Source organism: Ascidia mentula, chromosome 5, assembly GCF_947561715.1.
Source record: "Ascidia mentula chromosome 5, kaAscMent1.1, whole genome shotgun sequence".
Lineage (NCBI taxonomy): Eukaryota > Metazoa > Chordata > Ascidiacea > Phlebobranchia > Ascidiidae > Ascidia > Ascidia mentula.
The window spans coordinates 20,638,400-20,663,704 of record NC_138570.1 but is presented as its reverse complement, the minus strand read 5'-3'; the positions used below and the strand labels follow the sequence as shown (position 1 = coordinate 20,663,704).

General features: G+C 38.0%; 1 protein-coding gene and 2 pseudogenes across 2 annotated transcripts in view; 2 read left to right on the top strand and 1 right to left on the bottom strand.

The window, feature by feature from the left end:
* LOC145903197 (protein NLRC3-like) overlaps positions 1-21,157 on the bottom strand; it is a 223,617-nt gene extending 202,460 nt beyond the window's left edge. The window contains exons 1-3 of the mRNA XM_082991264.1: positions 21,009-21,157; positions 20,687-20,794; positions 20,475-20,507 (exon numbers count right to left, since the gene is read on the bottom strand). Of these exons, the coding sequence (XP_082847390.1) occupies positions 20,475-20,507; positions 20,687-20,794; positions 21,009-21,090 (223 nt within the window). The 5' untranslated portion in view covers positions 21,091-21,157. The remainder of the gene's footprint in view (positions 1-20,474; positions 20,508-20,686; positions 20,795-21,008) is intronic.
* On the top strand, positions 1,912-9,668 carry LOC145901689 (ankyrin and armadillo repeat-containing protein-like; annotated as a pseudogene).
* LOC145903318 (GATOR2 complex protein WDR24-like) lies at positions 10,693-16,276 on the top strand (annotated as a pseudogene). Its single transcript, XR_014402638.1, has 11 exons — positions 10,693-11,153; positions 11,469-11,678; positions 12,030-12,173; positions 12,921-13,058; positions 13,210-13,392; positions 13,480-14,193; positions 14,487-14,650; positions 14,839-14,926; positions 15,064-15,332; positions 15,616-15,784; positions 15,954-16,276. The product of XR_014402638.1 is annotated as a GATOR2 complex protein WDR24-like (transcript).
* Positions 21,158-25,305: the final 4,148 nt, after the last annotated feature.

Below are 25,305 nucleotides of genomic sequence, written 5' to 3'. Positions count from 1 at the left end.
CCACGCCAACAGGATAAATTGCTTGTCCAGAAACAAAACAATTGTTGTCACGATCTTTGGCAATTTTCTTGAAACCCGAATCATTTTCACCAACTCCCCAACTGAGCAAATATTGTCAATTTGAGAAATTTGAAATTATTTTTAAGAAGTTTAAAGACTTTACCAACAAGGATATATCTTATTTAAGGTATAATTGTACACGATAAAAACGATAAACACTTTGCTGATTTGTTGTAGTTTAGTTTTGTTCCACATTGGTAACTAATGGTTTATAACATGTTGTCTTATGGCGTTTACACAAAAATATGATGGTATACCTGTTCTTGATAATCCAATACTTGTCTTCGCCACGTGGTCTGCTCTGATCTTTTCCATAACCAACAACCAACACTGTGTGACGTAACGCGTTTTCGTTCGTTGGATTTAAACCTTTTTCCCAATCAGGATCATAAAATATATCTGAAAGTTCATTACACTGATATGATATTTAATATTTGCTCGCAAAATGGCAAATTTATTTACAGTTAAGTTATAAGAAGTTGTTTTCAAAAAGTTACCTTCATAGTTTGTGTGAGCATGGAATTTGAATTTATTTGAAGCAACCAAACTGACAGCAACCGGCCCAACTTTCGCCACCACATTTTCAAGTTCTTTTTCACATCCTTTGATTTTCTTAAATCCTAGTAACAAATATTAACCCTTACAAACCTTCAGTGAATCAGCAAACTACTACACACTTAAACAACTGAATGCTGGTTGCGAGGAGACTGGGTGTGTTTAGTTTCATTGGATTGTAACGGTTACATTTTGCATAGTAGTTGAGGCGTAACTTGAAACGTACAGTCTATGTTTCGCGTTAAGGGAAGGTTCCGCTTAGGACACAAAATTCTTTTTTATTTCTGTATTGAAAATGTATTGATATTGAAAAAAAAAAACAGATGAAATTATGGCCTTACAAAAATCCCAAAATTTTTATGGCGTCAGAAAACGGCCCCTGAAGCACAACCTTTTCTGATCATCAAAAAAACACTGACGTCATTATTTTGACAAATTGGGAAATCCCCTATCTGTCCAGTGCCAAGTGACGTTTTTAGGAAAAAATGGAAACTCAGAAAAACAAATGAATGATGACTTTTCAGCTAAGCGTCGCAGAGAGTTCACCAGCGGAGTTTAATTCCAATGCTGTGAAAGCTTTTGTGTATTACCTGACCTGCGAAAGTTTGTTTTCACGTTAATTTTAAATTTATATCAAGATTTATCATCATGTTTTTGTGTGGTCTGTTTAAGAATTAGTTGTTAGATAGGTAAGCCCCCAGATTGGTTGTTTCTGACAAATTCTTGCAGGCAGTTTTTGCATTTGGCAGTATTTCATATTTGACCACTTTTTCGATCACTTTACTTATATTTTTATTTGACACTGTAATTTTTACGAACAAATCTGTAACTTCTGCTTGTTTTCCATAGTTGTCTGTAATGCACTAACATATGAAAAAACGTTGCGATCGTCCGCACAATTAACGATCGCCAAAAACAAAATCCGCGCAAAAAAACAAACTTTCCAATCCGGGATCCATTCATGAATTAATTGCTGTGGTTTGTCTTTTTTATATTTTTTCTCTCAACCCCGTTGTAAAAGGTTATAAATTTTAATACAAAACCGATGGAGCATTTTTTGTCAACAAGATTTTGTAGGAATTTCTTAAATACGTGGGACAAAACTTTCTATGCATCCACGTCAGGTGGTTATACTTGGTACAGTGACAAGCACCTCAATATCATTCCATGTAAATAGACAACTGTATACAGGTTTGTTGAAGCTTATATGCAAAAATCTTCTGCATTTCTTTTTTTAGCTTTTTAATGCATTTTAATTTAGTTAATTTTAGTTGTTGGCAACAGATAACACAAAAAATGCGGACATGTTTGTTAAAGATTGAAGTATAAATTATTAGTTGTTGTAAACCTGTTTGCTTTGTTCAGTTGATGATGTGGATCCGATGATGAGCCTGAACTCATGGCTCCGATCACAACCAGGACTCACTGGAACAAAAGTGATGTGTTATGAGGGAGTGGATGTGGATGTTGCGTGGTTGCCATGGAGAAAACTCCTGGAAAGATAGAAGCTGTAAACTCGGTGAATGTTGAAAGTTAAACTCTATGTCTTGGTTTGTTGTTTAATCATAACTGATATGCAGATGCTTCCTATTCATTAACTAATTTTACTGTGTTTGACATAAAAATGCACATTAAAAAAAATTTATGTATTGACAAACGTATTTAGTGCCTCAGCCTGCTTGCTTCAGTGGACGGGTGCAGAGTAACAACTGTGGAAGGACTTGGGTCACGAAGAGATGGCTACAATGCAATACAAACTCGTGTAGCTGAGTTCGATGGTTCACAGTGTGGTTATTGCACTCCTGGCTTCGTCATGAATATGTACAGGTTCGCTTATCAATTAGAATACACAGAAAATTTGTGGTGGGTTATTCAGAGTATGTTTATTTGGCCTTTCAAACACAACTGTGCTTATTATATTAAATCATTGCAGTATATGCTTGGTTATTTGTAGTTGCCAATAAAACCACAAAGTAACCCTCTCGTCTTTTTAGCCTTTTATCAGAAGATCCAACTCCAACCGAGCAAAGATAGTTTTGATGGAGACATTTGTCGTTGTACAGGATATCGTCCCATACTTGATGCAATGAAATCTTCTGCAACAGATGCTGACCCAAAACTGCTGGAAAAATGTTCAGACATTGAGGTACAACATGCAATAAAATGTACAAACTTCCTGATTCCTTTTCTGTTACCAACAAATACTTTAATTAAACAACATTGTATCTCAAGAAATATTTAACAGTTTTTGTTTCTTAGGACCTTAAAAGGTCAGGTTAGTGCAACTAAAAGCAACCAGGCTTGAATTATTTAATGGTGGAACTTCATGGATCCGACCAACTTCGTTTAATGATTTATTTGCAGTTCTTAAATCCCAACCGACTGCTCAAATAGTTTGTGGAAACACTGCTTCTGGTAAGTCTGATAAGACAAATTTATGTTATTTTGTTTGTGATCTCATGATGATCCATGGGAAAATACTTGAACCTGCGGTATGTGTTAAAATGAAGGCAAAAATGAGGTACAATAAGTTTGGGGTCAAAACAAAGCTGTGATAATGATTAAAGTAATTGTGGTTATAATTCAACTTGCATTTACAATGTCAGAAGTTGACCCAAACTTTGATTTGTTTGTGGTAAGAATTTCTCACCCTATAACTCTGAGTATTCAGGTAATTGTTTGTTTGAACAACAAACATCAACAAGTTTGTGTTGTAACATGTTGCTAGTCATCACCCAATAAAATCATACAGTTGACATAATTCACTAAACCTAACATTTGACATGATCACAGTACCTGGTCATCAACATGTTTGTCCTAACACATAATTAGCATTTTTTTTAATTTCAGGGCTTAAACATGAGTTGACATGGGTTGGAGTCCTGTGGATGTAAACTTGACCGCAACTGCTGCTACTAATGAAGCGGTTGTAGCTTGGGATTTAAACACTTCTGGCTTGCTATATTGTCTGAATGTTGGTCACATGGTCACGAAAGTGTCACAACTCTCATGGAAATCTTTCGCTGAGTGGATCACAGGTTGGTGGATTTTAGATGATCGTGTGATAACGAGTTTCCATACTGGGATCTGTCGCGGGCATAAGACGTGCATATAAGATATATATGTTTGGGCAAAATAATGGCAAAACGGGGGTTGGGTTATCAAAATAAGGTTTCAAAAATGCACTAAACCTGCTTAAATTTCAAATCTATAATGAAGTGCAGTGTTCTGACTTCAAACAGAATCGGTCCAAATACAAAACAAGCACAATGTGTGTTTCTTCCTTACAAGCAGTAAAGAGCCATAATAATCCATGAGAACTGCAGACACTTGCACACAATATTTCATCCTATAAGGTCTCATAAGTGCAGTTTGGTGTGACTGTGGCACTGGGCTACCTTGTAGACTACCATGCACACTTACACCACAGACACCACGAAGTTAAAATCACCACGAAGTTAAAATCTAAAATCCCTGACAGTATCCAAGCTGCCCCAGTGCCACAGTCACCAGCTGCACTGATAAGACTTTATAAATTGAAACAGTGCGTGCATGTATCCGCAGATCTAACACACATCCATAATTACTGTACTAACCAGTACATATCAACCTAGTTTATTTTTACATTCAACTTGCCGCACATTTATCATATATTGCCAGAGTTGCGTCATCAATTCTAATTGGTCTCAAAAGAAACAGCGACATTATTATATAAACAGGTGTGTGATTCCTAGCGATGTTGTTACAATCTGAGTGGAGCGCATTCCACGTACGATATTCGGGTTAGGTCTGACTCATCCCTGTGTATATGCACTTATTTAAACTAACCCGGTATCCAACCACTGCTAATTTCGTCATCAATGAAACAAATACGTCACGAAAATGGGAATTTAATGAAAAACAGCTGCTGATTTTTTGCCACACCGGGGTTCGAACCCTGACTCTCCTTGCCATGAATCCCGATCAGGCTTTTTGTGCTTAATATAACGTCGAGCGCCTTCACCAATGTTGTTGAAACAGGGACAACGCTACACCACTGCTCGTTGCTGCCTCAAGTGGAGCGCTCGATTGCCTCAAATTTCTCATCAAGTCTGGCGCCACCGTGCGATCGCGTGACGTCAACAATGACGGTCCCGTGCAAAGAGCAGCCCTCAGTTACCACACTGACGTCATCAAATATTTGATTAGTTTGAAGGGGAGGAAGGATGGTGATGACGAGGAAAGTTTAAACGTGTGGCCATCTTTGGTTGGTGAGTGACGTCATTGTTGCGTAATAGCACCAGGATTACGTACTGAAATTACGCTGAAGATGCTTTTTGCGTATATGCGTGTGTATTTGTGAATTTATTAGCAGGGCGGATGACTCTTTAAGGAACTTTGGTTCCATCGGTTGATGTTGTAATTTTGAGAAAATTTTGTTTATTTTCGAAATAAGTCGGAAACTCTGTGTGTGGAAAATGTGACAATTTATTTATTTATTATTCCCTAACATTATTGCAACCTCACAATAAAAAACAAATTCTCTATTTAAGAAATGCTGGAATTCCGATTCGTTTCCCGCCAAGACGCTTCGCTTCGTTGCCTCGAGGTTCTGCTTCATCGCACACCGACTTACTGGCGCCCTCTGTTGGCGGCTGATGCAGTTCCTCCTCTTGTTAATTTGCTCCGGAGCGCAAGAAGAAGACCCAAGTCAGGAACCATGTCCCTTGATTCTGGTTCGTTTTTAACTGTGGTCAATGTGGGCACATGTTTTTCGTCGGATAAATTAAATTTAAAGCTATCCCGGCGACTGTGCGTGGTGTTCGCCCGGATGTTTCGTCACTGGCCCCAAAAGCTGCACGGATGAGACCTACCTGACTGGCACTCACTAAAAGACGTGTGTTGTTTGCCGCTAAATGTCGCTGCAACGTTTTTATTTCCGCAATAAGCTTCGTTAAATCTTTACGCGGATGCACTAAGTGTGTGTTTGTGGTTGGAGTCCAAGTTGTAACTCCAGAAATCCCAAACCATCGAACTTTGTGGTCGAGGACTCAGTGAACATTTGTGTTGAAGGTTTAGGGAAGGATTTGGAAGACGAGACGACTTCTCCCTTAAGATCACTCGCTTGTTCTGTTATTTGCCTCATGTCGGAACAGGATGACGTCAGAGTTGAGATTGCGAACGCTGGCGCGATTCCAAGTAGGTGTTAAGTCACGTGGTTAATATTTCACTTTTGTCAGGATAGAAATCGTAGTTGAATACCTGTTCAGTATTTTTTTGAAAATCACGTAAAAACGTAAGAGAAATTGTGTGTCTGACTCGGAAACCCTCATGATTTTATCGGTGCTATTTTATGTATCACGTTTTCTGTTCATGTCTGCAGTAACTTTGCGAAAAATTATGTAATTTGTGCAATGTCTGCTTATCGTACAGCATTTGATTAAGTTAAGTGTAAAATATATTGAATACGCCGTCGATTGGTCAGACTTGTTTCTTTTCAATCGGGGACTATTTTTCGCAGCTCTTATTTCTCTGTTAAAACCCATGGCATCCCACGATCTTGATCCGGAGCACCAGGATCTGGAATCTACGGATGAGAGATGCGAGATTCAATCGCGTTCCTCCGTCGTTTTCTCGGATCTCGCTCACGTGGATGACAACGCGTCACGCATCGTCGCACATGGTGGTATCCGGCCGTTAGTTGAACTCCTCCAAGTTGACGTGAGTCAGAAATAACAGGAGGGGAATTCTGGATTAAATTTATTGCAGTTGGTTTAAAACCGATGCCTCACGTCCGTCGTATACTTCCCATGGGAGGAAATTGTAACTTTCCAGCTTGTATTGTTCCAGGTTGTGGATGTGCTTGTCAACGTCATCAACACCCTGGCTTCACTCTGTCGGGGAGACACGAGTGGTGCGGGCGACATCCAGCGGAGAATTATGGAGTGTGGAGCTTCCGGGTTCCTGGTTGATTTTCTCACGGTGAAGGACGATTCGCTTCAGACGGCGACTGCTGACGCGATTGCCGCTGTTTGCGATGACAACCAGGACAACCAGGTATAACGGGTGTGGGAATGAAGCTTGTTGTGAATTGTGACCTAAATATTAATCCACACTTGTGGGATTTTGAACCTGTTGAAGAATTGAATATTTTCAGTCAAGAAGTGAAGTCGTTGTTTATATTGCTTGCAGTAATCATTTTGTTTGGCCGGTGTTACTTTTGCAAAAGATTTACTGAAATATTAAAATTGGTCTTTTTTGTTGTTTCCTGAATGTCAGAAAGTTAAAAATTTAACCAAAGATTTTACACAGAACGAGTTTGTTCAAATCGGAGTGTTGGCGCCGCTGGTGGCGATATTGCGAGGACATTGCATTCCCGCTCAGATGAAAGCTGCGCTTGCTGTTGGATGCATCACTAGAGGGAACCACGGAGCCCAACACGAGGCGTCGTTAGAAAAAGCTCCGACCGCTCTGTGTCGTCTGTTTCAAGTAAGTAGAGAATGAAGTTACAAAAATCAAGTTTGTCAAGTTTAAAGAAATTTCTCATTAAAACCTTGTGACTTTTAGTGGAACTCTTTTACGGCATTTTTTGATTTTTCCTTTCCATTTTGCAAAAAAAAAAACATTAATCAACCCAATGTAAAGATTTCCATCAACTTTCATTTTCGTAACAGATTTGGTCGGATGAGGTTAAGGAACGCGGCGCATGCGCACTGTGGTCGTTGGCTGGTCACCACCCTGAGCAGCAGAGAGCAATTGCTCGCAGAATCGGGACGAGTCAAATAATTGACATGTTACTCAGCAAATCCGACACGCTTCAGTTGATCGGTAAAAAGTTGCTTTATTTCTGATATTTTAAATAAAACAAACGAATAATATTAAAAATCAAAAAAGTGTATGACGGTAAAACAAAATGACTTCAGGAAACACAAGATCCCAATCAGTGGAAGTTGTCGCTAAACAGATTCTTCGCGGAGTATTTTAGCAAAACGATTTTGTGATGTCAATGGTTGGAATGGAATTGACTCGTTTGTAGGTGGCCAGGCGGTTGCAGCATGGAGCTGGAAAAGTTCATCGAGTCAGGCGCGTTTGTCACGTGACAACACTATCCCTCCGCTCATCCGGTTGCTCAGGTTGGAGAAAACCAGTCGGAAAGTCGTCATGGGAACACTCGACGCTATCAACAAGATGTGCATTGGTGCGTGACAATTTTTCCTACCTCTGTAACGTGCATTTCAGGTATTATCATAACGATAATGGCTGCGCATGAACGCTTTTTTGTTTCCAAAAGCGTTAGAGGGAGTTTGAACGTTTGGTGTTGGTTTTTTTTCACTATTAGAAAATACTGGTTTCGTTCAGAATCCAATATTTTGTGTTTGTAAAATCAGTGAATTTCCTGAAGTTTGCTTTTAATAAATTTGTTTATTATTATTTCACTTTATTTTCACATCGGTCCAGGTGTACCCCACATAAACAACAAGAACTCTCAACTCACAATTGCCGAAGAGGGCGCCATTGAGCTGCTGGTCAACAGAGTGTGGAAAACGTCACGTGACGAGAAGATGCAGGTGACGCGATGCCAGAAATTACGTCATAGAGTAGCCATTAAACAAAAGATGTTTGTTCTAAAGGTCGATCTTCTCCATTGTTTATCGTGTCTTGTTAGCGGTTGTCAGGAGAACGAAGACAAACTGAACGAATTGGACGGATTCGGATTCGAAATTATTCTGCAAGTCTGCAACTCACCCAGTATGGTGGGTTTGTTGTAAAACCTTTGTGATGTAATAAAGAATGCTCAATATATAGTACCGGGTGGGTAATCCCCACCTTTACTACTTGTTTCTCACAACTCCTGTTGAATCTGCGAAGCTTGCTTTAAGCCAGGGTATTTACTTTCTATTGAAATTTACGTACAAATAATTGGCGATAAAGTTAATTGCGTGTGCAAGTTTATGTGTGAACGAATTTGAAGTAATTTTTACTAACAATTGTTTTGTTCTTTCTAAGGCGGTGAAATTACAAGCAGTATCCGCTCTAACCATGTTCGCATTCAACCGAATCCAACAACAACAACGGATTTTACGCTTGGGTGGTTTAAGCCTCATAACGTTTGAGGATTTATTTCGGTGCGATTTTTTGAAACTACCGCAGCTTTTCAGGTAAAGTTGGAAAGAAATATCTTGTATCTCAGACAGCTTTGTGAGAAGAATTAAAACCTCCTGCAATAATCTAAACCTTGTGGTTTATGTGGGACGAAAACGTGGAGGAAGTGGTTTTAAGTAAAAGCAGTTGTGTATTTAACAGCTGGTTGTTCTCGCTCGCATCATAACAAACACTTCCCTTGTCGAATCTTCCGCTAGAGGCGTCATTACGCTCGTCAACTTCCTCGATGACGTCAACGATGACGTAGTGGCAATGGCAGGTACGTGCTGAAATGTATATTCGACTTTTTGGGTGATTTATAGTTTCACATGAAAGAAAGATGACGTAATGATGACGTATTACAGCGGATTATCTTGCGTCACTCGCCCACGCGAGGGCGGGCGTTCCTGAAGCCATCGTCACTTGCGGCGCTGTGGAGAAACTTCTTGGTAAAGTGAAGTCGGAGAATCAGTGACAAAATAACGTGAGATTGTTTAGGAAAACATGCACTTTGTTTCCCTATTACCTTATGTATTACATTGACATTTATCTATTTCCACGTGGTTAAACTTTAGGATATTTATCTTTCAACCGAACGGCGAGCAGAGAGTTAATGACGTCATGTAGAGCGACTGAAGGCCTTTACGTCACTCTTACAGACAATTTGGGTGAAGATGGAAAAGTGTCTGATGAGTTTGTAGCCGAGTTTAAACGACAGGCGACCATCGGTTTGCCGATTGTTAAAGAAAAGAGGAGTAAGTTCGTTACAATTTGTGTTAACGTACATTCTACTGAGCTTAGACACAAGTTTTCATGCAGCAAAAGTTCTGGGGTTTATTTCAATCATAAAAATATCAACCTTTGTTTATTCAGGGCCGTCAAGACCTCAAACAGCGCAAACGAGGGGAAACACCTTACATGTTAACGGGTAGGAAATGCCTCGTAGTGTACGTTAAAATACAGGAACACTGAAATGTGGATTTTTCCAGAGCTGCTCACCGGACGATGAGAGCACGTTCGATTTCCCCGGCCAACAGAAAAGTTTCTACAAACAAATAAAACTTTTCTGTTCCTTTGTTTTACTTATTTTAGAACAACAGTTTCCTGTTTTTCTTTTCTTGTCAGGTTCAAAACATTGTATGCAGTTGCGCGACAAGTTCGTGTAGTTTGTAAATATTTCACTGTGAAAATTTGTATGCTTCCTGTATTATGTGAAAGATACGATGCTGTTTTTTGATGTTCTTGCATTCCCTTTTGAAGTGACACGTTTTGTGAGATTTATAAAACTGTGAACATCCCAGATTCTTCCACTGATGTAACATTTTTTTACTCATAATTGCATCGTGTGTACTTAGTAAAGAATGTTTGACAAAGTTAGACATATGCATATTTACCTTAAATTTTTGTAGAAATCGAGTAGCTTTACTACAATAAATTGTTGGCTTTCAACCGAATATTTGTAACATAGAATATTGCTCGTTCATGCAAAATGTATATCAACTTGATTCAATCTGCCTATTTTGTGTGTACAAAAAAAAATTAGGTAATTATTGCAAGTCAGCAATCAGCATTAGAACAGTTGGAAAATGCTACTACACTGGGTAACAAAGTTTTTTCCAAACTTGATCCACGTATAAGTCTGTGTGAAACATAATTCCGTGCAAATTTTGATGATTAGGTTTAAACAGGGCCACCATCTGTTATTTTTGTTTGTAAATTTAACTTGAAATAATACACGAAATCGTAGCGTTAATATTCGCACAGATTTCTATGTTGCATAGGTTTAAATGTGGATCAAGTTTGGAAAAAACATTGTGACCCGGTGTAAAAGTATCTTCCAGAAAAGTTAATGTTCTGGTTGCGAGGATAAAATCGCTGTTCGTGTTGGAAAGTCACTGAAGCGTGCAAGAGACGAGTTTGTTTTGTTTACATTTTCTCGGGAATTAGTTTGTTTAAGAACTTGCTGCTACAGTACTTATGTAGTTAACCGTAAGCAGGTTTCTTTATATGTGAAAAATCACCTTTGCATCTGCGCTTAAATGGTTTTTCTGGGTCGGATTGGAATAATTGTTGTTATTGTGTAATTTTATCAAAAATTTGCAAAGGCAAACAGAGCCAGTGTGTTGTTCTTTAAATATACAATAAATGTCATGACCTTGTCTTCTGTAAACCAAAGTGCTTATGTGTTGTGGAAGTGATATTAAATATAAAACACCGCATATTTCATCGGAAAACTTGAAATTATGAAGAGAAACAAAGCCGTTTCAATAGATGTTGGAACAGCAGTGAATGCACTTTGCCTCAGTAAGGACAACAGTAAAGTGGTCATCGCTGGACGGTCTCTGTTGAAAATTTATCATGTTGATGAGGTTAATGGTTTCAGTGAGCACCTTAATCTTCATATTGGAAGAAAACAGGTTTGCTCCGATGGAATTAATGTGTGCCACTAAGTTTGATAGTGCTGATTGTGTTTCGTTTCATGTTATGAGTGTATGTTTTTGCAATTGCTGTTGTATTTTTAAGGGAGGGATATTGGTATTTTTCTTTGCTCATGACTGGCCAAAGCCAGTTACCACCCAACAAAATAATACATCATAAGTTATTGAAATCAAATTAGCTTTTACCTGTGGCTGCATGCTTAACCTAATTTTTTAAGATTACAATTGCTGTTCATCAGCATAATTAGTTTACACATACACAATTAATTAAAATGTTTTGTTTTTTCATTTCAGGGTTTGAACATGAGTTGTTCTGACGTGGGTTGGAGTCCCGTGGATGAAAATTTGATCGCAACTGCTGCTACTAATGGAGCGGTTGTAGCTTGGGATTTAAACACTCCTGGTCGTGAAAAGAAGCTCGCTATATTGTCTGAACATCGTCGCACGGTCACAAAAGTTTCGTTTCACAACTCGGAAGGAAATCTTTTGCTAAGTGGATCACAGGTGTTTTATATATGGGTGGTTTTTAAATAAAAATGTGTTTCTTATGTAGATGGGACCTGTCAAGACCGTTAGACAAGTTTGTTTAAATTTGCATTGTCATATGACACAAGCCTTTTTCGCAATCAGCAAATCTTGTTCGTTAAAGTTTATTTTCGTGCTCAATATAACTTGTAACACTTCTTACAGGAGCAGAGCATGTACATTTTTCTGTAAAAAAATATATGCATCACAAGTGATATTTTGCTTTTGGCTGCATAGCCTACAAGTTAAAGCAGAGTGTAAAGTTTATAAAAATATGTGTTTATTCAAATAACAAGCTTAGAAGCCATATTGTATCATTTGTTTTTTAAGGACGGAACGATGAAGCTGTTTGATTTGAGGAGAAGGGAAAGTACCTACACGTTTCAAAGCAAAGCTGATGGCGTGAGAAGTGTTCAGTTCAATCCTCATGAATATTTTATTTTTGCTGCTAGCTTCGATAATGGTTATGTACAAGTAAGTTTTAGGGGTGTGCTAATTTACATAAAAATACCTGCAGCCAACTTTCGACTGAATCTGGATATTTAATGCTGTTGTGTTGTGAACATGTTATCATGGAAAAATAATAAAATAATAATGCCAGAAACAAATGGATGTCATAGAATAAATAAAACAACTCAAACTGACTCAAGGAATCTCACATTAAATTGATTTTTGTTAAAATCACCTCACTGTTATATTCTAACACAGCGTGGTCCAACTACAGGCCCGCGGGCCAATTTTGGCCCATGATCTAATTTTCGTTTGCCCGAGAATCGTAACCTGACTTGAAACACAACTTTGTGCGACTGTCTTTGCATGGCCACAACCAAATTCCTGTTTACACGACCCCTTTCGATAAAAGAAGCTGTTCGACCACAAATCGCATGTATTAAAAATTGAGTTGTGCTATTCGTGTAATAGCAATTTCCATCCGTAAATCCGTATGTACAATGGCCCGCGAGATAAACTAACGGTTTGTTATGGCCTGCGACGAAATTTAGTTGGACCACACTGTTCTAACATACAAAACCAATTAAAAAAAGTTTTTTTGAAATATTTGGTCTGTCCTTTTGGTAAATATAAATGCAGTGAAACAGTAAACCAGTGCTTGTGATACTAAAAATGTCCTCTGTTTAAATGCAAACTCAGCATTTTAGTGAGAGCAAATTAGAATATTGCACCAAAAGTTTTCATGTTAATTTTGGTTGTTGTTGTTACTAGATATGGGATTACAGGCGACCTACAGGTTACGTTCACCAGTTTATCGCACACAAGGGATCTGTGTATATTCTCGACTGGCCACCGGAACTAGATCACAAAATGACTCTTGCCACTGGAGGGCGTGATAACATGGTTAAGGTGAGTGATTGTAATAACACGAATAAGTTTTTAACTCTGTTTTTGCACTGGAGGGCGTGTGAAATGTGCTTTTCATGTCATTGCTGGTAACGGATCTATCATTGTCTGTGTTAAATATTGTTTTCCAATGTTTCCACTTATCACATTCCAGGTTTGGTTGATTGAAAACAACAGGGAGAAAGAAATAAACAATGTTCCAACCATGTCATCTGTAGCTTCGGTTAAATGGAGACCCCACCATCCAGAGCAACTTGCTACTATATCTATGATGCTTGAATTCAGCGTGAACATTTGGCATCTGCATAGGAAATATGTCCCATTTGCTCATTTCCAGGTATGAATTATAATTGTAGTTGTATCAAACAACCATTTGTTTTTTGATTAATTTACTTTTTAAACAATGAACTGAACATATTTTAAGGATCACACAGACAGCCCCTCTGGAATAGTTTGGAAAAAGTCAGATCCAAATTTTATTTTGTCATGTTCGAAAGATGGCCATCTCATGATGCATTCATTACTTGACGCTTCTTGTCCAGCTAAGCAGGCCATGAGTAGTGGACTTGCCATCAGCTCATGTGGTCATACCGCCCACGCAAGTCAAGCCACAGCATCAACACCCAGGACACAGAGTCCCACTGGTTCTGCTTCAAAATTACCAACAATATTTGGATGGAAAACTGGATCAAAAGACGTGATTGATTTGGACGGTTTGAGTATTTCCAGTCCTTCTTCACCAGTTGCATTTCAAAGACAAAACAACTTTCTTAATTCCAGATCAAAGTTCAGAATATTTTCAAGCACCAAGTCTGATTTAAAACCAAGTTCTGACTTTGATGATTATCCCACTATGACAGACTCTGTTGTAGAGCAATTAACTCTTAACCAATTTAGGTTTGTTGCGAAAAACTATGTTTTAGATGGAAGTGGGGCAAAAATGACATTCGAAGAGCTTTGCTCGCACAACTCTGATGTTGCTTTGAAAGGTGGATTCTGTAATGTTGCTCGGACGTGGAAATTGCTTGGAGTTTTTTTCAACAAAGAGATTCATTTGAACAAATCACAACCTGAAGTTTCAGAAAAGCTGGAAAAAGCAGAGGCCAAAAACAAAAGACACTCACTCACTGTGAAAAAGGTAAGGTGGTTTTAGTGACGTAATATGTACTAATAAACAATTGTTACAGATCTTTACCTAATAAATAGTTGCGAAATGCCTGGTATACAGACATATAATTATGCCATGTTTTTTGAGGGGTGGAATCGAAGGATTCTTGTGACCATTGTTTGATGTTTAAAAAACAAAATGATTTTCTAAAGTTATGGTAGCATTTGTTCAAAACATGGCAAATATTGATTATCACTAGTCGTTGGATATGAATGTTAACAAGATTGCTTCTACACACAATGACTGGTTTGTGTTTGCTGTAGGATGAACTGCATGGTTCGCATGCATTGAATGGTTCAGCAATCCATGGTGGGGAAGCTGATCAACGTTCTGATGATGGAAGACTTGAGGTAGAAGATTATCTCACTGATATCGCTCGAGGACGACAATCAGAACCTGATCTCTACATGACAGATGATGACCCTGGGTAGTTTAGAGATATTATTCTTAAATATAAAATCATGCAAAGTTTGTTGCAACACAATCGTGCAAAAACTAGTAGTTCCTGTTGCTGCATCCGCAACAAAATTCAGGGTGTTACAATTAAACACCAAGATGTCCAAAATTAAAACATGTAGTGGAAATTATAGTCTGTAATCTAGTTTAATGATTTAGGTTTGGTTATGGTGGAATAACATCAGAAGCTGAGTTTTTGTCTGAGCACGAATATCTCGTTCCAACTGAAGCGTTTCAACAGAGAGAGGTGTAATCGATATATATAGATAGATAGGCCACAGTGTTTTGTGTTGCTAAACATATGGTTGCTGTGAACATAATTGTAAGTTTACACCACACCCTAAGTAATGAAAGATGTAAGAAACAATCTCCTGTCTTTTTCAGGACATCGAACTGGACGCGATATCAAAGTTTGGTCGAATAGATGCACCTTCTGGAATGAATATTGAAAATGAATCTGAAAAACGAATCCTGACTGCTCACGGTGGGAGGTAGCATGAGAAGGTCGTTACCAAGGAGATGGATTCTTCTTCCTCAACATCTCCTGCTGATGAGGAGCTTAACATCTCAGATGGAGTCATCAGTGTGTGTCCCACTCTCTGGCCGGCTCCACTCGATTCAATTAAAGAAGAGATTGCCTCTCAGCAATTAGAGTGAGTTTGTGCAGTTCAAAGCATTCTGGCAAAACATCGTATTTTTAAAATTGACAAAGAAATACAACAATTTATCAACAGCATATTTTGAAACAACCGAACTAACACTCACCAGACAATGAGATAAAATAATCTGCCAACTGCTTGTACGTAGGTAAAGAGTCTTTACAAGAATGTTTATTCACCCAAAATTAGTTGTGGAGTTGAATTTCTTTTTCTATTTTTTCACAAAACTCTAACAGTTTTCAGTTTGCTACATGTGTTGTATTCAATGTATTTGCAGATTTTTTGCTGTAGTGAATGGTGTGCAAAGTCCAGTGTGTATGCTGCTTGCAATGTCATCCTACCCATCCACATATATCCTTCCTATTGATGTTGAGACAGTTGATCATTGGCAAAACTCCTACCTTGATTTGTTGGCAAAGAACATGTTATGGATACAACATGCTCAGGTAACTACTGTATGTTTTGTTTCAATTTGCAGTTAATTCTTTTCTTGTTAATTTTTTAGTTTTTATTTTATGTTATGCCATTACCAATACAATTACTTTTAGTTTGAAAAAGGACATCAACAAATTAAACTCTTTTTCGCATTTGTTGATGAAAGTAATTTTCGTTCAGGTTGTAAAACTGAGCCGAGTTCCTGCAATCCAATCTCTCTCATCCTCTTCAACTTTCACCCTGGGCTGCCAAGTCTGCCAACGGCGAATGCCCCAGAGTAACCCTTGGTCATGTGACCGACGCATTGATGCGGAACACAAAAACAAACCAGTCATGTGTTTCTACTGTCAACTTCAAGTGCGCGGACTCTACACATATTGTCAAGGCTGCAGCTTCGGGGGACATTCCAACTGTGTGGCAACTTGGATAAAACAATGTCAGAAAAACGATATTCCTATAACATGCAGATATCACTGTCTGTAAAATCAATAAAAATGACTGCAAGCTGATGTCTTGACTCGACCGCAGGCAAATGCATGGTTGTTTGTGGTTGTACGAATTACTAACGCAGGAACTAGTCAGGATCGCTCTACTGTGAAAACCCGTACTTGGCAACCTCATCTGCAATAGCCAACCTTCACATATGATATCGCGATATATTTCTGCGTGGTGTGATTAGTGGTAGAGATGTGAAGATCGTTAGTAAAGTTGTGTGCTGACTCACCAGTGTATCTTGACCATTATAAACTACCTTCAAATCTCTGAAATCGCGTAGCTCAGTTGGTAGAGCGTTGGGTCTGGTTAACCCATTGCCTTAGTTTGAAACATACCAGCAGGTGGGGTTATTTTGCATATCTCGCTCCGACTTGTCGGAAAAGTGGTAGATACTGTCGGCGTACGCCCTCGCTGTGGGACCGTGGGGTACGACTGCGTCTCGGGCCTCGCACCCAAAGGATCCGACCGAGTCTCGATGGCAACTCGGCCTCGTAGGCAACTTGCCTTCGCTATCTCAAGGTTACTGTTGGGGTTAAATAACTCCTTTACACAAGTCTGTGCGTTTTCTAAATAGTCTAACCCCCGACTAAGCACATACATCCACCAAGCTTCAAACCAGTTCAAAGTTGTTCATAAATCCGTTTATCGTTTATAATCCAGTAATATAATACAACACAGCACAGAAGTTTCTTCAAAACACGGAGAGTACTAAAGCAGAACCAACAGCCTAGACCCTTACACAGCAACAGTTAAAACACACTGATTTGGCAGGCGCTAGTCGCTCTGCTTATATAGTCTGCGGCTGGCCACACGTATTGATACCTTATTTGGAGTTGTTGCGCAACTTTAATGCAACTTGAAGTTGGTCGATTATAGCTTGATTATCTAAAGTGCCCTAAATAGGTTGTTTATGTTTAGATTGACTTTGTTTTCCGAATAACTAAAAGTAGTTATGTTTATTAAAGCTTTATTTATCATTTGCGAAAAAAGTACTTGTGTTTAAATTTTGGCAAAGAAATGCCTATAATTATTTTAACTTGATTTACGCAGTTAGTTTTGTTGCCTAAGTTACCTATATGGCTTTATTTCCCAAATTACATGGTTTATAACACAACTATAATGTGGCTGCTTCTACCGGCTACAATTTTTTCACCTGCCACCAGCTCGGCAAGTTTTTCCTATTAAATTGTCCGATCAGGAATTGACCTAAACCGGAAATTGGTTCTTCTTTTTTTCCCATGTCGTTTTATTGGTCATCACAACTCGGACATGCGTTGAACGCGTGATTACAATGACTTTGGTTTTAACTCTCGGTCATAACATAGTTATACGCTTTGGGTTTTTTTAGTATATACATGTGCTTTCTCTAACCGCCTCACGAACGGTTGGTTTCCTTGGTTCATGCGTGGCATGGTTAAACCAGCACTTTGGACATGTTTGTTGGAAATATCGTTCTTTCCGAACTAAAATAATTATTAAGGCATTGCACAGAGGTATTTTAAAAACAAGAAAACATCTTAGATAAACGAAACGTTTCATTCACCACGTGCTGATAGACAATTCACGGTCTTCAAACAAATCCCGCAAAAAAACATGACGCTCTTTGTACGTAATAAGGTTTGTGCTATAATAAACCTAATATTGAAGTTGTACTATTGCTTAGTCTCGTGAAAACGCAAGTTTAAGTAGGTACGCAAGAGCCGGGGAAATCCCCATCGTCCGTTCTTGACGTGTTAGAGTATCTACATGAAAAAGTAGACTAGGCCCAGACTCCTTTATTGCCCTAGCTGCGATTCCAGTGAACTAAATTACAAAGGATACGTTAAATTACTCTTCCCAAGCCTGAATCACGTTTTCTCAATTGTTAATTCGTTGCTTGTCATAAGCTGTCTTGATTTTGTGATATCTTTTCAATTTGTGTTTATTCGAACATGATATTTAATTTTGTTTTAAAAAAACTTTTGACGAATTGACAGAAGTTGGAAAACTTATCAAATTCGCGCATCTATTGGTTGGTCGTAACGTGTTAAATTTACAAACAGATATTAACTAAAATATTAAATCTTTAAATCAAACGTGTAAATCTCTGTTTTTAAAACTGCACGTATTTTAATTGCCAAACAAATCGGCCCCGGTGTTCAATCCTAATTTTATTTCTATTTGTTCAAAAAACCCTACCGGCATCGTTAAAGTTTTGGTCTTGGTGACCGCTGCGGAAGAAAAAAAAATGGCGGAAGTTTTGTTTTTGTTAAATTTATTTATTTTTGAGGAATCACGAAAACACAAATAATTATGAGGAACATGAGGTAGTTTTTGTGTTGAGCTTCTGCTTCAATCCGAACCACTGGAGTCAGGATCACTCGAATCCGATCCACTGGAGTCAGGATCGGAGGTGGGGGGGGGGCTCTTCATCCAAACCCACAACTTCCGGCTGAAAAGTCACAAAAGTTTTGATTTTATTAAAATTTCCAAATAAATCTTTTAAATTAAATCCTCACAGGATCTTCCATATTCTCAAGTGCGTCCTCCACCATCTTAATCGAATCCGGATCCAATTCGCAGCAAGTCAGATTCAACCACCTCCCAACCTTAGGTAAAATCCCACAAATTTTTTCCCCATCTTCTCTTCGATGAAAGTCGTTTGTATTCAGGTTGAGAAATCCCAACTATTTAAAATATAAATATTGTTTGTAGGAAATGTTTTGATTCTCTTTAAAACGGAATAAACAAATATTAAAAGTGGAAAAGAGTAAAAAATACACAAACAAAATTATTCCCTAAACTACAATAAAAATATTTTATGTCATTTTTCTTAAAATCGAAAACTTTGGTAAAAAATGCTTTTATTCAAGTAAAAACTTATTCAGAAAATAAAGAAAAACCGAACAAACCCCGTATTTCATTCTTTTTATTGCTTCACAAATAATCGTTAAATCTTCGGAGTTCAGGTCGCAATACCACAGCTCCAAGCAACAGCAACAGCCTCAAATCGATTATTGTAACTTTTGGTAAAAATTCCGACAAAACCTCAAGGATTAAGTGAAGTTGGGTTCCGGAAAAATTCAACACCCGAGGACAAAACTTGGCGAGTTTATTTAGATGGCATTTTTCGATTTCCTTCAAATCCAGAAATAAATCTGAAACAAAACAGGAACAAGTTTATTAAAAAGCAGATGTCTGGTTTCCAGTTTTAATAAAATCATTTAAAATAAAACTTACTTTATTCTTGCACAGAATTCCCCACGTTTAAGTCGGATTTAATCAACACAAGAACCAACAAATCAATCCAATATAAAACGTTTAAATTATCAGAAAATATTAGGACAGAAATAAACACGACTTTCCTTTACAAGATTTTTTAACAACTGATAAAAAAACTGCACTGAGTGTTCGGTTCAAACAATGACTGTGTGACGTAACAAACCAGCCCATTGTTACATAAATAAATGTAATGTTTACAAACACGCATTAAACTGTTGGCATTTATATCATTTACTCACTCAGTAGATCGTTATTCCTGGGTTGAGATTGGAGATATCTTGAAAGGGCATCCAATAATTTCGCACTTTTGTCTGGAAAACAAGAAAGACCAACATTTGCAATGGAAATTGTAAAATTGCATTTGGTTGGACGAATCATTTGCACTCATATATATTTTTACAAACACAGCCACTATTTGTAGAAGCTTTGCGTTACCATGTGCTGTGTTAAAAAACGCAGTGCAAAACTAACCGCAGTGCTGTGAAATTGTTGAGTATAAATATGTCAATTCAAATAGCATACGCGACTGCGTATTTTTGTAATGTTATGAAGGCAAGGCAATGACCGATACATGAGAATAACAAAAAGCAGATTTGATTGGTTTACTAACTTTATTTTCATTGTACCTTATTGTTGATGGCACAAACTCTTCACCTTTCTTGGTATCAATACCTTGGTAGAAATCACGTTTCTCCAGCTGTGGACAAACATCTGGGATTCCTTCTTCATTTAAACCAGAAAGAGGTGTGACAGACTTAATTTTGTCCTGTTCATGTTTGATGATTTGAATGGCTTCTCGCTGCTTTTTGACTGCAGACAGAAATATAACTAGAGACAAGTAATTATGGCTCACTAGACATTATCATATGGAAGCATTCGGGCATTATTGTCAGACATTATCGAGGTAAATGTTTTAAATGCAGTAAAGAGGTTGAAACAGCTTACTTTCATCTGCTTGTTCACCTTCGTTTGATGGACCTGCAAAAATTCACACTAATCTGACTTTAAGGGTATAATATCGGCTTTGTATAAAATGAAACGGTTGGTTGGTGCAAAGGTTAAAAAGTTTCATTGCAAAAATTAAATGTGAACATAAACAGAATGTACCATTTAATGTTGCATTAGTTTACAGTGCATTGGTCAGCTGACAAATATACCTGGAGTATTGTAGTTGTTTATTATTATTGGTTGATTGACATTGCCCTGAACTGCAGCAATGCTACCAGTTATGGTTGCTCCCGGTGCTGATATTTGCTGTGTGGAATCTGATTCAAAGTTAATATCTTGTTAGTGCCTGAAATATCATTTGTACATTACTTGCCTAAAAATAAAAATTTCATTTTAGTTAGGCTACTTTAATCAAAAAGTCACTATGCATGATACATTCCCAATAAAGCTAAGGTTTAGTATGAGGCATAATTGATTTTAGTAACTTTCCACTCAGTTTTATGTAATAAAGGAGAGAATAACACATTAGACCTGCTTTCTGTTGGACAACTTTCGAACCAGATTCTGAAATTGTTGTAGTCATTCTTCTTCTCTTGCTTTCTGACTCCGTCATGATGTTTGTCGGCAATGTCCCTCTTTCGAAAACAAATGCAGCAACTTGTCACAGTTTTTGAAACCTTTTCACTGTAAACAAACATAAATGCAGCTCACAGAAATCATTTCTTTAATCCAAGCTCAAACTACAAAACAAAACCTCAGTACAGATTAATCTTGCAACTCTTTAAAACCAAAGAAAGTCTGCCTAAACTTATTTATGTAAATAAAACACAAAGTTATTTCGTTGGTACTCCAGCGCAATCCTTTCACCCTGCTTGTGACATTGTGACCTCTGTAACCCAGTTATCGTTGCGCAGACGACTGTGGACGCTACCGCTTTGTGGCACTATTGAGCAAACATTTAAAAAATTCGGGTGTTGTGGTCTGTTTAGATCAGTTTAATAATTAAATTGGTCTTTAATCAGGTTTTAAGCAAGCTTGTGTGCTTTCACCAAAAACAGATTTACTAAAATTAAGAGAATAAAAGAAATGGGCTGAGACATCAAAAAAATAGAAAACATAAAAATTTTTGGAATATAGGTCTGGCCCTTTATTCAGAATTTAAATTTGTGTTAAATTTCAGGCAATTTGGCAGAAAACGAATTGGAATAGGATCTTTATATCCTAAATTAATTTCTGCTCTGGTTATCCTGGCTACTATTGTCTACTATATTTTCTACTTGCAATATGGTTCAGACCCATTCCTATGCTCATAATTCATGCTTCAATACATTTGGATTTTCGAATATGATCCTGGTATGTCTGGGGTAAACGTGACACAAACATGTTGTTTCATGAAAGACGTGACCTCTCGCTTAGCCTGGTTTACGATTTGTTTAATAAAGACCCATGCAATGGAGAAGCTAAACGCGCGCTCGACGTTTGACGTCATAGCTGACAAACAAAACTAATCTGCGCTCTAGGTTCTAAGCAACTTTAAGGTGAAGTAAACCAGGATTTTCGGACGTGTAGCGTCTCGCCCCACATATAATTTTCGATGGCTAACACTTTTATATGATGACGTATCTTTTTTAACTGTTTTTGCGCACGGATATCGAAGCACCACTCGTTGAAATCCAGTGCGCATTTAATTGCTTTCAATGGCAGACCGATGTTAACTGCGAGTTCTCTCTTATTTGAAGATTTGCTTGAACCCACACAACGCAAGTGGTAACTGATCCTACTATTCGTGGTTAAGACGATATTTTGTCTCATTCTGCATTTATTGTTGTTGTAATTGTCACCAAGAGGGATGTTAGTTACTTTGAACGCGGGTTACTCGGCCGCCTACGAGGTAGCAGCATGATATTTTTACACGTAAAATTTCATAGGCTGACCTTTCTAACGATGTCAAAACTATGAAAAAAAAACATATTTATAATCGGTTATGAATATTATATGCGTATTATAACATAACTCTAAGCAACGACGTTTGCCGCTGAAATCCTTCAAAACAAATATTCTTTTGCCTTAATTCTATTAAATAAAACCAAATTTGGCCTTCTAAAAAACGCGAACATTGTCAAATTTGCAAAACAAAAACCATACCACACTTATTTTCCCATGTTTTCCGCACACCACGAACACATTTCGGCCATAAAACCTTGCACAAACGTATGCCGCTGCATTTTTAACCAACAACCTTACACACTCCTGCTATCGAATAAAATCAAATTTGGCCTTCTAACAAAACGCGAACCTTCTTTAATTGGACAAATAGTGACCATACCCCCCTTGCGCCCTTGAACGCTATAGAGCAACACGCGAATCGAACACGTTGCCAACGCGAACCCCATGCTTTTAACAAATGGCGCTTTCTTGCTAAACGAAAGCACAGCTTAAGCAAGCGATTTAACTTCTGTATAGATGACGAAAGCAACCTTGACTTTTGTTACTTAGCTGGGCTGATCCCTCCAAGACCAACAAGTCACGGTTTTTGCGAGTAAGAAACCTTCAGCAAACAAAGGCAGTTCGCCACTTACGTCACAACCACCGTCTGTGTATTGTTTACATTCCAAACAGTTTACGCTTTTGAGTGAGAAATTGCTTCAGTTGTATGGATTCACCAGTGTGTAACCAAGCATGTCAAAGTGTAGTACCACGCCTCCCTTATTACGTCACAATATAAAGTAATCACTGCCTCAAACAATTTATGACTGATTGGAAAGGTTTTGTGACAATGTTTTCTTTACCTACAATATCTTTCTGAAGCCGTGTGGTAAATATGAAAGCGACATTAAAACTTAATTTGCTTACGTCACCTGGACCGAAGTATCGCTAAACAATACATATTGGTCCACAATTATCCCCGACCATTGGAAAAATCACTTTGCATGATTCGAATTTCGAAATTCACGTGTGTTGTGTGACGTAGCAAGATGTTAAATATCTGCACATTTTCGTATTCCACGTCGACGAACTTTGCGCGCGCGCAATTCTCGAGTAAATAATTCTCATCCTGCTACGTCACACAGCACACGTGACACAAACATGTTGTTTCATGGCGTGCCCGAACTTTGGCTTCTAGTTTATGATTTGTTTGAATAAAGATTCGAACAAAGAAACCGAACGCGTCGGAACGTTTGACGTCATAATGGACAAACAAATTAATTTGTGTTCCAGCTTACTGAATTTAAACAAACAACTTTAAGGTGAAGTAAACCAAGATTTCGCACGTGTAGCGTCTCGTCCCAAATATAGACCTCAAGAAATATGAAGTTTCGATATTGAAGCACCACGTTAACTGCTAATTCTCAAACCCATATGGTAAATAACTCAAATGGTAAATAATCAAGCCTACTATTCGTGGTTAAAACGATATTTTGTCTTATTCTGCATTTATCGTTGTTGTAGTTTTGCCAACGCGAACCTCATGCTTTTAACAAATGACATTTTTTCTTGCTATACGAAAGTTCCGCTTTCAGCTAGCGATTCAACTTGACTTCTGTATTGATGATGAAAAAATCCAAGCCTCGTTGACAAACGCAAATTGCAGACAATTATTAACCCTCATTGGCGCAAACATGTTGTTCCCTGAAGGACGTGACCTCTGGCTTAACCTGGTTTACGATTTGTTTAAAATTGAGATTTTCGAGATTTTCTTCAAAACTGACCACAAAACGTATTTCGACCAAATAATCAAAAACTCCCAACACAACTTTCTATGTACAAGAGTTTAAACCCAGTACAAATCTACTCATTTACGAAACAATTTCCAATGTGCTTGGGGCGAGACTGAAAACTTTATTTGATTTGCAACAACGCGCATTTAAAAGCCTTCCACAGCAGCCGTGTATCTGACTTCACCTGGTTTACGATTTGTTTAATCAAGACTCGAAATGGAGAAGCAGAACGCGTTGGAACGTTTGACGTCACAGTTGACAGAGAAACTTTGTGTGCTTTCTGTTGAAGCGTATAGTTTTACAAACCGATTTTAAATATTCAATTTTAAGGTTACATAAACTAGGATTTCGACGCAACATTATTCGCCAGATGGACGATTTTCAGTGGCTATTAACTTAAATATAAGGACGTAGTTTAGTCAACAGTTTGACAGAAATCACCTATGCCAAATATGCAGGCTGATTATCCAAACACCAATGGTTTGAAACCAGCGTGTTACAGCATTGGTCGAAGATCAGCATTACGTGGACTAATTTCCTTTTTCGTACTCCACGGTTACCAACTTTTGGCAAATTTAACACTAAATTAAAAATGAGAAACTCGCGAATGCCGTGGAGAAATTAACGCTGTGAAAATGGCACACCTAGATGTATAACAAAGTGATGTCCACAGTGCGACCTGCAAGTGCGCTGTGAATCTGAAAGTCTTCATTTATTTTGCAACAACGCGTCATTAATTGCTTCCAACGATGGACCGAAGCTCCGTTTTTTACTGCAAATTCCAATTAAAATGTCGTTATTTCGAAAGTTAAAGTTTAAGAGGTTGACGTCACTTCACACAACTTTAAACGCAGGGGCAAACGATTCACTGTGCTTTAGACAAAACAAGAAATATAAGTAAACACAAACATGAAAAAAGGGATGGTAACATTCTATGTCACATGTCACGTGCCCAACATGTCATTTCAGAGCAAGTTATTGATCAGTGCGTGTCACTGCGTTGAATACAAACTGCTATTGTAGTTTGATTATGTCGCAGTTTTTGTTGTGATAATTCGTCACTGAAGTTTCATGGATAGAAATGCTCGTTGTGGCCACAAAAACCCATG